Below are 14,788 nucleotides of genomic sequence, written 5' to 3' on the forward strand. Positions count from 1 at the left end.
CCTTTACGCCGGGGGACGTGCAATGGAAGCGATCTTGCTATCCGCTGCACCTGTGCTCTTGTCTGCTTGTTTGGCGTCCAGCGTCGCGTGGTCAGTTCAAAAGAAAAACAGAAAAGAAGTCTTGTGCCTTTTTTTCCTCGCTTCTCTTTAGTTCGCAACCTGCTCGTCAGGGAGGAGATGACGGCGTGCCATCATACAATAAAGATGCTGCTCAGCACACCATCAACCGACAACGCAACGCCCTACAACACCACGTACTTCAACGGGCTCGAACTCTCCCGGAGAGGGGACAGATGGCAACGACGAGAACGAGGGAGAACGCGCGGTCACGCATAGAAGCACTTGGAGGAATCATGCGAGGATGTGAGCCACAGAGAGAGAGAGATCCGTCGAGAAGCGTGCACGCAAACAAGGGAGCACAGAGCTTAGGAAACGGTTCCGACGCGCGCAGCAGCTTCTGAGCGCAAGTCCGCATCCAAAGGAAGAGGAGAACAGGAAAAGAGAAGCAGAGACAGCGATGGGGGTACTACACACACGCGCACCAAATACAAGCGAAGCGCACCAGCGCTCATCACTGCACGTATCAGGTCAGTCTCGATGAATCAAACCCACCATTTCCCAGTACTCGTCGCCATATCGATTCAGCTCCGCTGTCTTGAACTTTACACGGTGCGCTCGCCGAAGAAGCTCGTATGCGTCTTTTCCATCCTGCAGACCTTTGAGTGCCAACAGCGTGTCCTCGAACGGCAGCGTCAAGAGGTGAGATTCCTCCCATTTCAAGAGCGCGATACCGGTGCGAAATATGATCTTCCAGCCCTCCGAGAAAAAGATGTCCCACACACGCAGCAGCGCCCGAAAGGGAAAGTGACCGACGAACAGCGTCAGAAACCATTGCGAGGCAAAGAAAGAAGGCTGAATCTCAAGCTCGTCGAGCCGCTTCGACAGCCGCGGTAGCAGTCGCGCAATGAGACGCTTCAGCTGATAGAAGAACTGCTGTAGCAACGGGAAGCCAGGGCGGAACAACTCCCGCATCTTGTACCGCTCATTGTACATCATTTCATGCAGGGCCCAAAAGGACTCCTCCTCCGCCATTTGCGTGGACAGCGCCGCGACGAGGAAGCCCATGCCTTGCACGTAGCCCACCTCCGGATCACACCCGGCGTAGGCGTGCAGGACGTTGCGCAGGAAGGTCTGCCCAACACCACCTGGGTCCTGGAAGAGAACGTGGGTGGGGAATGTTCGAGCGAGGTCGCGCGAGATGATGGCGTCTGTCTCCTTGTCCGCGAGCTTCTTGTCCCGCAGCGCCACATAGACGCCGTTGTTCTCCTCCGAGTTCAGCTGATGAAAGGAGCCCATGAGCAGCTGCCACGCGACGCCGCGGAAGCGACTCGGGATGCCCTTGCGGCACCTCTCCTTCAGCTTGGCGTGCATCTTCGTGTTCGTCTTGTTCCAGTCGGCCGCCATGTTGGCCCACTTGATCTCCCGCCGAACCACTTGCCTCCCATCAATGCCGCGAATGTACTTACCGTCCCTCTCCTTGGCGTCCTCGTCAATCACGAAGCCGAACTCGTCTACCAACTGCTGTTCAGCGTCATTCTCTTCTGCCTCGACGGCGCTCTCGTTGCCGGGGCGCGGGTTCCTTCCATCAGCGTCTGGCGTCACAAGTCTACTGTCATGACCCTCCTCCTCCGTGTCCGAGTCGCTGCCGCCCGTCGGTGCCGCCCGCAGCTGACTCCTGCTTAGCGGCTGAGGGAGCTCTGCGTTCCCCGCGTCGTGGGCCTTCGCACGCATCAGAGGTCTCGGTCGCGATGCGACGCTTGGTGGCACTGCAACCGTGCAAGCCGCTGGGAAACGAGCTGCCTGCGGGGCGTTAAAGGGCGAGCTGCCGCGGCCCAGCTGCATCTCCTCAGTCGGAGCCACAAGTAGTAAAGGAGAGGAAACCACCTGAACCACCTGTTCAGTGCCACCAAACTCATCATACGACTTCATCGCCGTCGTGCCACTCCTGGGCGGCGTCTGTGACGGGTAATATCCTTGCGCCTTCGCGAGACTGTCTGCCGTGTTGCGGTTTGCAGCGAGGGGCATTGCTAATGCGCTACCACTGACGGACGGCGCGAGAACGGTTTGTCGTCCGGCGGCAGCGGCTGGCTTTACAGTACGTGGATTGTGATCTGCATGAACAGCATATACGTGGAGGGGGGCCCTCTCGCCCAAATCATGCGGCATCGCCTCGGCGTCGTCACCGCCCATGAACACGCTTTCCTCGTCCATCCTAAGCCCGGCGGTTAATCCCGCTTGAAATTGATCGAAGAAAGAGTGGTGTTTTGCAACAAAACAGAGGATGCTCGGCTGGAAGAGGAAGTAGAAAGACGCGCAAGCACAGCCGTTCGTGTTTCTCGTTGGTAGTACCGGGGTTTGAGATTGTGCACGCGCGCCACTTTTTCTGTGCGCGTGATGCAGGAGTGTGGTGTGTGCTCTGCGCTGTTTTCTTTTTTTTTCACGATTCTTATTCTTGATCACGTGTGCCCTCCACTCGCTGGCACGAGGAAAGTGAAGTGGCCGAGAAGGAAAGGACGATAGCACTGTCGCAACAAGAAGAGGAGCAGAGAGCCTCCCTCCCTCCCTCCTTTTGCCTTGGGCACGCCGACTTGCGTGCGTGTGCGCAGGGATGTTTGGCGCCCAAGCAACCGGAGTGTTGAAGAAATCGCGTCGTACGCACGATGTGGGCACCCCCTGCCGTGTCTTCAGCGGGGAGTACCGTCCTTCGTGCTGAGAAACCAAGGGAAGAAAACGAGCGAGAACCAACAAAACAATACTACAAATGAAAGCAGCAGATGGAGAGGCACAGCAAGCGCGTCAAAGGCGCGTGCGAGGACTGCTGCGCCGTACTTTGTCCTCCTCACGTCCTCCAGGCTGGCTGCTCTGCTGCAAAAAGAAAAAGGAGTGTGGGGAGGAAACCGGTATGCAGAAAAGAGGCAGAGAGAGGAAGAGGAGAAGGAGATTTTTCCGGCGAATAGCAAGGCTCCCATGACACATAGAGGAAAGAGGGGGGGGGGGGCAGCAGAAAACATGAAGATATGCGCCGATAGCCCTTGTCGTGCGACTACGGATCCATCTGCTCCACCTCCACCACCTCAACCCACCCCGGCGGCCGTCGGCGAATATGCCGACCACTGAGTAAGCAATATGAGAGCACAAGGGAGGTGGATGTCGGGAAGGTCGAGAAGCTCAAGCACAGAAAGCAAAAAGACGACGACGCAATTCCAAATCGAGCGGAGTAGTAACAGATACAGGGCATCAAAGTGGGGCCGGCATAGGGGAGGCAAACTACTAAAACCGCAAAGGCCGCATCACGCACAACTGTGCGCACAATGTCGCGTGAGCCTCTCTCTCTGTGTATGAGCTGGGTACCGCTCACACCGAATACACCGCCCACTTCTGCACTGTGGCACCCATCTGCCCCCCCCCCGCTCCACTGAAGCGAGCTGAAGGAGAACCGTGATGGGCAGAAATATAGAGGGGAATATACAGAGCGTCTTCTTTGCTGTACGCGCGTGAACGCATGCGCACGTCCACCCGGGCTGGCCTGTCGCTCGCGGGGTCCGCTCAATTGGATGGGCACTAAGAGACGTACGTGCGCTCCGCAACACGCCCACTAACTTGGTTGCCCGTTGTACTCAGTCATTAACTCGTTCATGTAGGCGCTCTTGAAACGTATTTTGAGCGCGGTCTTGAGCAGCTCAGCAGGACGTTTCGACTCCTGAATGCCCTTGAGTACCAGCAGCAGTTCTGTATCTGTGTTCAGTGACAGCAACCGCCGCTCCTCGATCTTGAGCAGCGCCAGCGCGATGCGGTACACCGGCTTCCACCCCTCGCAGAGAAACATGTCCCAGATGCGGGACACAAGACCAAAGTTGAAGTAGTATGTAAAGATGGTCATGAACCAGTGTACAGCGTAGAAACACGGGGGAATAGTATGCCTGTCGTGCAGGTGGGCGTACAGCTTCCGCATCTTCTGGCGCATCAGTGCCTCGAAGACGTAAAAGGCACATTGCAGTTGCGGGAAGCTAGGGGCGAAGACGGCCTTCATATTGTACTTGGCGTTCTCCATGACAGCGACAAAGGCCCAAAAGGCGTCCTCCTCCTCCTCCACCTGGAGGATGAGGGTGGCAGCGAGGAAGCCCATGCCCTGGCAGTACCCCACGTCGGGGTTGTAGTTTGCGTAGGCGTGAAGGATGCGGCGCAGCATCTGCTGCCCCTGGCCCGACCTCACGCTGAAGAGGCGGTTCGTCGGGAAGGTGCGATCGAGGTCGCGCGCGATGACGTCTGCCAAGTCTTTGGAGTCGAGTGGCTGACTGTGGAGGCGCATGTACACCCCTGGGAGACGATCCTTCATTCCCCAGCTCTGCAGCAGGTGCTGCCAGACAGCGCACCGCTTCGGTTGCGGCACTCCGCGTCTGCAGTACCTCTTCAGTGTGTCATGCTTCACGCTGGCCCAGTGGGCCATCATGTACTCCCACTTATCCAGATATGCGCGGCTGTAACCGTTGTTTCGGCGCTCGTAGTCCTCCGCGGCCTTCTCCTCCTCTGTTACGAGGAAGCCGAACATGTCGTGGAATTCGTAGGCGGCGCGGCGGGGCGCGCTCAAGGCACCCTTCACCTTAGAGGAGGTGGCTTGGAAACGGTCTTTCTTCGAGGGTGTACCGAGGCTCGCGGATGTAGCGGGGCACTTCCCTGCGCCATCGCGGCCCTCAAGCCTGTCCTGCGAGACCGCCTCCTGGTTTTCCTCGCTGCTAGTTTCCACGGCGACACGGTTTACGCGCCCCGTGGTGGAGGTGATGGTTGCCGGCGATGACCCGCGGCGCAGCTCTACTTCCTCGGCGTGAGGGAGGATCATGATAGTTCCCTCCACCACCGTTGTCGGAGAGACGCCGGTGGTGGCGGCAAAAAGAGGGGTGGCGTCTTTGTTACCTGTGATGGCGGTGACGACGTGTGTATGAAGAAAAAGAGAACGAAAAAGTTACAACAAAACGACTGTTTGAAAGAGATGCGGTGCACCCTGGCGAACAGACAAACGCGTCTTCATGCGAGGACGCGAGGAGGTCGGGAGTAAGAGAGTGCGCGGGCGTGTGTCGAGGGAGAGGGGTCCTTGTCGGTGAAGAGCGAGGAAGAGGGAAGAGCGTGCACCACAACAGATGTTTTAGCACATGATTGCGCGGGACATATGCGCCAGGTGGAACTTTTCAAGCCTCAATCGTCCCGAAGAAGTTCACAGCGTATCTTCGGTAGATGTTCCCACGTCAGCATCGCCAACGACAAGGATGTGCGGCGGGCTCCGCACGTCGATCTCTTTGTTCTTTCGCAGCGGGTCGACTTTGCGTGCATCGGGCTCCCTCTCACTCTCTCCATCCCGGTCGCGCGGCGGGCGGGAACAAAACCATCCGATAAAGGCAAGGTACGTTGATGGGAGGAGAAATGAGATGGGCAGAAACAGGTATGCGATAGAAACGAGGAAAAAGTGCAGAGCGGTGGTGGAGGAGGGGGGCTGTGGTAGCGAGGGAGTCGTGCGCGACCGGCCATCGACGAAAACGGCGCATAGCTCTCCCAGCGAGAAGAGGGAGGTAGCGAGGCAACAACGAGAAGCACCTCTTCAGAGGCAACACCGAAGAGTGCGAAAACACAGAACAGAAACGCAGAGCGTAGGCCTCCGAGGCCAGAGTTGGCTGAGGAGGTGTGTACTCGAAACATCTGTGATTGGCATCGCGTGGAAAGGACACGACACCATGGCAGAGCACGTTTTGGGGCGCACACTGCAAGCAAGTACCCGATACTGAAAAAAAAAACACAATCGATAAGCCGCACCGTGGAACCCCACTACAGTAAAACCCGCGTAGAGGTCTGCGAACTGCAATCTCCATGACCGCCTCACAGAATGCCGGCGGCCTCTATATGCATCTGAGGGCACTTGCGCTACCTCACCATGACGTCGACGTGCATTCTTCGCGGGGTGACCTCCGACCGCTTCCTTGCACACGGCCCACACAGCGAACTCTGAGGAATATCGTACGATCGTGGTCAGGTGCGCTAACAGGGGAGCGCTACGCTCACCAGCCTTTGCCACCTGGCCGCGGTCGTACGATAGTCCTCAGAATGCGCGGTGTGAGCCGTGCACAAGGAAGCGGAGGAGGAGAAGTCGCAGTGGGTGCGATCGCGATATCAGCATGGCTGACGCATCATCGTGATCGGAGTCGTCGCGATAAAGAGAACTCATTTCTCCGCTAGCATAAAATAGGGGCAGCTCTCGTAGGCCGCGTTCCACCGGTGAGGGAGACGGTGGCACTAGGCAATTTCGTGTGTCCGCTCCATCGCCACCTCATTGCACAACAGAGGCATTCGGTGTACGGCCAGTGTCGCCCCGTCAGATGCGGTGGCGGGGTCACGATCGCAGGAGGATGCCACCGTCGGCGTGCAGGAAGCCCGAAAGAGCTCATTCACCATCGGCAGACGGCGCACGGTAGGGCGCTTCGTCATATTTTGGTGCGTATGTGGAGGAGGGAGAGGGTTTCTCTGCCTGTCTCTCTGTGTCTGTGTGTGTGCGGCCTGCTGTTGAAGCCACCAGAAAACAGCCCTTTGACAGCACTTGGGTCAGCGATAGGACTGGCCAACAGTGAGAGCGAACGGCACAGCCGACAAAAAGCGCTCGAGTCGTAGAAGCCGCACAGAAAAAGAAGCGGTGGAGCGGTACGTTCAGGGCAGACGACAGAGGCGCATGGGGGGGGGGTTCGTAGCTGAGGCTATAGAAGCCCAAGGCGCAGCCTGCAAGAGAAGCGAGCGAGGAGAAAAGACATGGCTTCACAGAGGAGATGATGATCGAGCTCTCCCTCGCTGCGTTGGTTTCCCTTTTCGTGCTGTGAACGCTGTTTTACTCGCTGCTGCGTTTTCGTGGAGTACACAAGTGAAGTGACTTAGCGCCCGCTTCAGCGCAGGGCGAGGGGCGAGAAGACGACAACAGTGCACGCGGGAAGAAGGGAACGAGAAACGGGGTGCATGGTCCCTCCCTCCTCTCTCTCACCCTCTCTCCCTCGCGCTCGCTCTCTGCCTGTGTTTGGCGGGTGTGCAACTGTGAAACGCTTGAGAAGGGCGTATGGATGTATGTGTGTATATACATACAGGTGTTAACTCGAATCGGCGTAGCTCTTCGATCACCTTTCTCCTACACGCTTGCATCACAAGACTCCGCTGCCCGGAGGGGGGGAGGGCGTCCTCAAAAGTGCCGGATCGGCAACCAAACGCATGCACACATGCACACAGACAGACAGACACACATGCGCGCATGCACAGACAGATAGACAGACAGACGCGCTGTGAAACGCGCCTTTTAAAGAAAAACTCTGTAAGAAAGGAGGAAGTGAGCGGCGCCATGACGCCGACCTCCCTTCCCATGCCAAAACTTCACGGTTGAAGACGCGGCAAAAAAAAAAGAAGAGAGGACGGCAGCCTCGCTCGCTCGGTCCGTTCGGCAGGCAGTCAGAAGCATCCCCTTCCGTCACTCCTTCCATGCCAAACGAAGGGGCAAGCTGGCAACGTGACGGGGATGGCCGCAAGGAAGTGTTGCTGCCCGCCACAACAGCACTCAGTGCGACTGAAGACGTGTGGGGAGGCACCGTTCGTTTTGTCTCTCGACATTCCTCGCCCTTCTCTTACCAAGCACTGCCGCTTATCCACCAGTTCGTGGTCTTGTCCTGCAACTCCTGCCGCAGGTCGTCTTCCATGCGGCCGCTGACGATACCGTAGGTACGCTTCAGATTGTCTATCTTCGTCTTGATCAGGTTCTTCACGACACCCTTCGACAAGTGGCCCTCGCTCACCAGCCAAGGCGCGGTGTGGCGCACCATGTTAAAGTCCGGGTTCAGGTTCATGATGAAGGACTCCAGCACGAGGACGGCGAAGAGAAGCGACACATAGGCGGGGTCCATCTGCACATTGTTCTGACGAATTCTCTCGAAGACGGACTGCAAAATGTTTGTGACAGCGTTCTCGTCGTTGCGCGTAGGGCGGAAGTGCTTGAAGAGATCAGCCAAGTCGCTGCGGAAGAGGTCCGCGTCAGCGTACGGCTGGCTGTCGGACATGGCGAGAAGACTGTCCGCGCACTGGTTGGAGTTCCAGCGCACAAACGACTCCATCAAATCGTGTGTGACAGCGCCCTCGTGCTCGGTAAGCTGCTGGCACAGTCCAACGTCGATCATGGTGACCGTGGGCTCGTGCGGGTCGCTCGTGCAGTCGATGAGGATGTTGCCTGGGTGCATATCGCCGTGGATAAAGTTATCGCGCAGGAGCATCTTGCACCACGTGTTGAGACCCTTGTTCGCCAACACATCGCGAGCGTGCGGCGGCAGGGACGCGAGAAACTCCGGGTTTGCGGGCTCGCCTTTGCAGAAGGTCTCCACCAGCATCCGCTGCGTCGACATGAGCGGCTCAGGGAACTCTACGTAGCGCTCCGACTTGAAGTTCTCGCGGAACCGCTCAAGGTTTTGGGCCTCCATGCGGAAGTCCAGCTGCGCCGCCAAATGCGTCGTGAAGGCCAGGGAGAGCGACGGGAGGCGGTAACGGGCGAGATGGGGGAACCACGCGTCCACCTTCTTGGCCAAATTGTCGAGAATGGTAAAATCAAGCACAATTGTTTCAATGATGTCCGGATGCATAACCTTAACGACAACTTTGCGGTTGGAGTTCTTGAGCTTCGCGAGATGCACCTGGCCAATGGAGCCGGAGCCTACCGTCTCACGCTGCACGGACTCGAAGACCGTGAGCGGGTCGCACTTCAGCTCCTCACCCAAGATGCGCAGCGTGTCCTCGTACGAATGCACGTCGACCTCATTGTACAAGCGTTTGAAGATGTTGCGGAATTCAGGGGCAAACAGGTCCTCGCGTGTACAGCTCCACTGGCCGATCTTCACGAAGACGGGGCCGGCGCGCTGCACCGCCGCCAGCAACATCTCCAGCCACCGATCGTACCACTCCTTACGCAGCGACATGATGAAGTACAGAGCCGCCACAGGAATGAAAATGAGAGCCAAATCCACCAAGCGCCAGCAGACGGCGATGCGCGACGGGCGCGACACCACCCGGCCCTCCAAGATAAGGTTGCCGTTCGCGTCCACGAGGGGCTTTAGCACTCGAGGCGGAGGACGCGTGCGTTGCCGGTATTGCACATACCCGGAAAGACCCGCCACGCTGATGGTAGGGATGCCAACCACTGCGAACACCACCTTGCCCAACTTACCGCGCAACACCCTCATCGTTATGATGCAGCTAGAGAGAAAGATCGCAAGATAGTAAAGATGCGGGTCATAGAGAAAAGCGCTGCAGCATCTATCCTGAAACGAAGAGTGCAGCCTCTACACGCCTCCGTTGATCGAAAGACACGTTGCAGCGAAAGGGAGGGTGAGGAAGGAAACCCGAAAAGGCACAACGACGGGAGGGCAGCAGACAACCCAGCTCTCCCTTCCTTGATTTGGTTCGGCGCACCTGTGCACCCGTGGCGCAGCTGAGTGATCACACGCGACAAGTGTGAACGAGCAAAGGCTGTAAGAGCAACGCCGTAGTGCAGAGATGAAGCACGGAAGCAAGTACGAGAGGCATTTTATGTTCGTTCTCCTTCGAACGTCTGTCCATTCTCCGCCATCCAGCATGCGAGAAACGGCGTTCTACATAGAGAGAGAGAGCCACACCGGCACCGGCCTGCCACAGGGGTGCACTACGTGTTGCCAAACAGTTGTAGAGGCCCGTTACACCAAATGCGCTGACTCAGACATCAGAGAGCTTGGCGCCTGCCTCAAACACCACCCACCCGCCTGCCTCGCAGGTCGCCTCGCAGCCGCGCCTATTATGGCGGCCGCCACCTCGTGCACCCCTCTCGCGGTAGCACTGAGGCTTCCCATGCCAGTATGCGGCCAAAGGGCTGGGTGGAATACGTTCGAGTCGCACTGACACGCTGCCTAATGATGTGGATGGCACAGACACACTCACATTGTCGCAGATCGCTCCAGCGCACAGCACCATCCAGGCCCTAACCACCGACAGCAGCAGTCATGCATCGCTCTCATCTCCCCACACAGAGGGTGGGGGACTGGGACCTTGGGGTGCCACGCCCCGTGGGGTGTCCCCTCCGCCCCTTCAAGAGGGCGGCGGTCGCTTTCGCAGGTTTTCTTTGTATTTGTTGTAGTTGCTCTCTTTGATTTCAAAACGCATGCTTCACACGCACGCAAAGGCGAGGGATGAAAAAGTCGTCCGTTGCGTCGGCATGCTCGAGGGCATACACAATGGTGAGGGCACCGATCACAGTGAATGTCGCCATGGCCAAAGAACACGGCGTCTGTGCGTGTGCGTCCGCGCGCCAGCTGAAGAATGTCGCAGGCGGAAAAGAAGAAGCTAACGCCGAACCCCCACCACCACCACCGCCACATAAAATGCGCTAAAAAGACGTCGATGACCCATCGACGTGCGTGTCGTGTGGTTATAGGCATGCGCAGACGCGTGCACGCCCCGCGCACAATGAGGTGGAATGGAAAAGATGTGGTCGTCGTGAGGATAGTGAGATACGTGTACACAGCGCTGCACGGAGCAGGCCGAACAACAAAAAAGGTGGACGTGGCGAACAACGAAAAGACATTGCGGGGAGGCAATAAGGCAAAAGAGGAGCACGAGAGAAGCGCGTACTCGCCACGGTAGTGATAGACCACATGCACATCACACCAGAATCGCCGCGTGACTGAGCGGGCCCGCTCTTCCTCCAGCGAGGACTGTGTAAGTGGAAGGAGGGGAGAACGGGGGCGCCGCAGGGACGGGGTGTGTAAACGCCATTATCAGCCGACCAAGCTGGCGACACAGGAACCACCAGCCCATAGCCTCGACACCACCACAAGTTCATGCGCGTTCATTCGAAAGAGGGGCGAGTATGGCCTGCCTTCTCTCGGTCGCGGCTGATGACCCGTTGGCGCCTTCTTTTTCCTTTCCTCTCGTTGCCTCCATTCGCCGCGTGCGCGCGCGTTAGGGGGCGGGCGGTGCTGGTCTGTGCAAAGACGAGTAGTAGGCAAGGAGGCGTATGGGTATCGAGGACACAGTGAAAAGCATGAGATCGCATTCGCAACCGCCGACACCCCTTACCCAACCTCGCAGCGTCCGCCCACAACTACGACCACTTCACAGGGGGAGGAGAGCCGAAAACCGCCCGCCACACTCGTCAAGGCCATCGACGCAATGATGAACGAAGGCAACAAGCGCGCAAGCCCGCGCGCCGCGGGACGGCGGGGGCGTCCGTTTATGCTTCAGCTTTTCTTTGTTAATGGAATATCCACGAGGGCAGGGAGTGGAGTTGAATGCGTCACCGAAACAACAAACATCTATGCGCCTACCCACACACACGCACACGCGCGAAGGCAAACGATAACACGAACAAACGGCAGAGAACTGACAACAACAAAACGTGGAAAGAGGAAAGGACTCCGCAACACACCGACACGCACACACACACACAAAAGGCGAAGAAAACGCAGACAAAACAGAATGTGGATAACAGCGAAAATAATTGAACAAAAAAGAACGAGAAGACACTCAGCGCACGCAGCGGGTAGAAGAATTATTAGTGCACACCGGCAGCCACAACCAGAGATAGAAGAGCCCGTCGACCATGACGGCCCCACCACCCTCCTCTCTCTACAAGGCACAACTCCGGAAAAAATGAGAGGTGAAACAGCTACAGAGAAGGGACCGAGCTGAAAGGGAGGGGGAGGGTCAGGAAGAGGTTAACAACAAGAACACGGACAGCAATACCAGCTTCAACGACAAAAAGGCAACATTCGACGACTATTGAATCTCACAAAGCATGCTTAACGAGCTCTCTGGTCACGCACGCAACCGCACCCGCGTGTTTCTCCTGCGAGGAACGCACGCATACCCCTGAATCAGACCGCAAACACACACAGGTGGCGCACAGCCCAGCACAGCCTTTTCGCCCTTCCCTTCACCCCCAATCATCAGAACAGGCACACACACACACACACATGACGAGCACTCAGCACAAGAAGGACAAAACGCGGCAACGTTGGAAAACGAAGACCTCTCGGAAGACAGGCGCTGTACACACGTTACACGAACGCATACTCGTAGAGAGGTAGGGAAGGCGAAACTCTTCAAAGACGAAGATAAAAAGAAGCACTTGCAAGATGATCCCCCGCTGCGCGTGCGCCTCGTGAAAAAAAAAAAGCGAGGGAGTCGACGAAGAGGAATGCGGGCAGGCAGGGCGACGTGCTCTCCAACATGTGTGCGCGCCTGGGAGGAGGGGAGAGAGAGAGGGGAGGAGGGGAGAGAGAGAGGGGAGGGAGGGATCTTGCGTCAGACGGTGATTGCAGGCGTCTGCTCATGCAGTAGATAAAAAATCTGCATTCTGCTTGCGCTACGATAGCCCATGTCAGCTTGCCTTGCCAGCCTGCGCAAGTGGTCGGGCTCGCGTCTCGTAATGGAGGGTTGGAGGCATAAGCGTAAAAAAGAAGCGCAGCGGCAAGAGCTCGCCACAAGCAAGCACAGCTCAGAAGACGACGACCTCATGAGACCCACTTACCCTTAGATGCCCCATGTAATCTTGAGCATCCACTCTGCAGCCTTTTCTTGGTTGCCCTGCGCCAGCTCAAGGAAGACCTCCAAGATGCAGTACGCGAACATTGTGTCGCGCTCTGGCGTGTACTCTGCAGTGCCGGCCGGGGCCGCTTCGTAGATCTTGCGCAGCAGCGATTCCATGATTGAGTGCGCCTGGTTCCACGAACCTGTCAGGATGTGCGAGATGGTCAGGTTCACGAAGAGTGCCTCTACGCGGCTACGCTGCGCCGCGTCGAGCGGGTCGCTGCTGGACCCCGTGACCAGAGATGAGAGCGATGCCCGCCGAAGAATTTTCATTGCCCGGTCTTGGTCGTTGAGGTGCACGAGGGCCTCCACTACGTAGATGAGCAGTGTGGCATGTAGGTTCGACGGCAGCGGATGGCGTTCATGGGCATTCAGCAGCTCCTGGCCGGCTTCTGCCGCCGCCATGTAGTTGCGGCGGCTCAGCTCGAGGGCCACCCAGTACAGCATGGCGTACTGCAGAAGGGCCTCTTCGTGGGGGAACGCCTCTACCACGCTACTGAATGTGTGGCCCTTGGGTACCAGCAGGAAGAGGGCATTCTGCACGGCCACCGTGGCAATCTGCTCCAGGGCGACCTTCTCCGTCGGCTCTCTCGATGACTCGACAGCCGCCGGCCCAGGCACGCTCGTCGCACTTGGCAGCAGCATAAACTCGAAGTTCGAGTACACCTTGCCGCTCTGCAGCATCGCGCTGAAGGTGTTCTGCTGTCGCTCGTAGTCAGCGCGGCGCTGCTTGCGGGTTTCCTGCTGCACACACGACACTGCCGCCTCCGCGCAGCGCACCCAGAAGACAGCAGACGCCTTCATCGAGTCCTGCACAGCAAGGAACTCATGTAGCGCGCCTTCGTAGTCCTCCCGCAGCAGTGCACACAGCCCGACGTTGTACTGAATCGGTCGAAGGATATGCTGCCCCGCTGGCTTCGACGCGGCCGTCTTCTCCGCCTTGGCGAAGCACAGACTCGCCACATTAAGCTTGTCCTCCAAGAGGGAAAAAACGCCTAGGTTGTTGAGATAGACCGCCTGCTTCGCCTGATCATTTTCTGCGTTCGCGAAGACGTCGTGGAGTCCGCTGGAATCGGCAAAGGCTGTCTCCACCAATTTCATCAACTCTGGCACCACACGCAGCTTCTCCATGCTGGACGTGAGCACGCTCTGCACTAGCTCCTCGTCGTGCCGGCTCGACATACGGCTTGTGATCTTGCGCACCGGCTTCGTGAGGGTGTGGAACAGGCAGAGGCTGTACACCAAGGTCGACAAGGCTATGTCCTGCGCGTTCTCTAGAATGCGGCGCAGCAGGAGCATTGCCTCATGTGCTTGACCGCTGCGGGCGTAGAGGACGGCCTGGTTGTAGACCGCCGTCTCGTGGCCCTCGTACTGCAGCATCAGGCCTGGTGCCTTGATGTTAGGGTCCTCGCCGGTGCCCTCGGCGCTGGCGCGCAGAGCTGCCAAAGCCTGCTCACTCGTCAGCTGGTGCTGCAGGTAGCGGGCAATCACTAAGTTGTGCTGCACCTTCATGTCTTCCTGCGGCATTGCCCGCAGCACCTTCTCCGCGTCGGCATAGTTACCGGCATAGAACGCCGCCTTGGCGTCAGCCAGCTGCTTCTTGAGAACCTCGGTCATCGGATGAAAAGGGAGAGGGCGTGTGTGGTAGAAAAGAACCGAGGAAAACCTCTATCTGAAGGTCTGCGCTGTGAGGCGAAAAAGAAGGGGGAGGGGGAAGATGGAAGGCGAGCGTGGGACCTGCGCACCTTCGCTTGCCTGTTTGATGGAAAGGGTACGCGCTTTTGTTTCTTTTGTGTGTATATGTGTGTGTGTGGTGGGGGGGGGAGGGGGGGAGGTAGTATTGCCACCGTAGCCGTGGGATGCGTGCGTGCGTACTCAGCGGTGGCAAGATATTGAAGGCAAATCACACCAACGGCTGTCTGATGAGAGCAAAAGTGTGTTGCGCTCGAACGCGCGAAGGAAGCAGGCGTCCAAGAGAAGCGGCGAGCTGGCAAACGCCCCCTTTGCGTTCGCGTCGAGCACCTTAGCACCACGATTCCAAAACGAGGGAGACGCGGTGGGTGTACAGAGAGGCGCGCAAACAGTTCGAACGATACGTTACCCACCTAAG

The 14,788-nt window shown here is 57.8% G+C and overlaps 4 protein-coding genes across 4 annotated transcripts; all 4 read right to left on the reverse strand.

Moving 5' to 3' along the window:
- Nucleotides 1-588: 588 nt before the first annotated feature.
- LDBPK_366330 (rab-like GTPase activating protein, putative) lies at nt 589-2,085 on the reverse strand (the record flags this gene model as incomplete). The annotated part of the gene is made up of 1 exon (XM_003865697.1): nt 589-2,085. The coding sequence occupies one exon, from the start codon at nt 2,083-2,085 to the stop codon at nt 589-591; it is 1,497 nt and encodes a 498-aa protein (XP_003865745.1).
- Nucleotides 2,086-3,655: 1,570 nt separating this feature from the next.
- Nucleotides 3,656-4,897, reverse strand: LDBPK_366340 (rab-like GTPase activating protein, putative; the record flags this gene model as incomplete). Its single annotated transcript, XM_003865698.1, has 1 exon — nt 3,656-4,897. One exon carries the CDS (start codon nt 4,895-4,897, stop codon nt 3,656-3,658), a length of 1,242 nt encoding a protein of 413 aa, XP_003865746.1.
- A 2,803-nt stretch (nt 4,898-7,700) lies between these two features.
- On the reverse strand, nt 7,701-9,299 carry LDBPK_366350 (hypothetical protein, conserved; the record flags this gene model as incomplete). The annotated part of the gene is made up of 1 exon (XM_003865699.1): nt 7,701-9,299. One exon carries the CDS (start codon nt 9,297-9,299, stop codon nt 7,701-7,703), a length of 1,599 nt encoding a protein of 532 aa, XP_003865747.1.
- Nucleotides 9,300-12,621: 3,322 nt separating this feature from the next.
- LDBPK_366360 (hypothetical protein, conserved) lies at nt 12,622-14,295 on the reverse strand (the record flags this gene model as incomplete). Its single annotated transcript, XM_003865700.1, has 1 exon — nt 12,622-14,295. One exon carries the CDS (start codon nt 14,293-14,295, stop codon nt 12,622-12,624), a length of 1,674 nt encoding a protein of 557 aa, XP_003865748.1.
- Nucleotides 14,296-14,788: the final 493 nt, after the last annotated feature.

This window comes from Leishmania donovani, chromosome 36 (genome assembly GCF_000227135.1).
Source record: "Leishmania donovani BPK282A1 complete genome, chromosome 36".
NCBI lineage: Eukaryota > Euglenozoa > Kinetoplastea > Trypanosomatida > Trypanosomatidae > Leishmania > Leishmania donovani.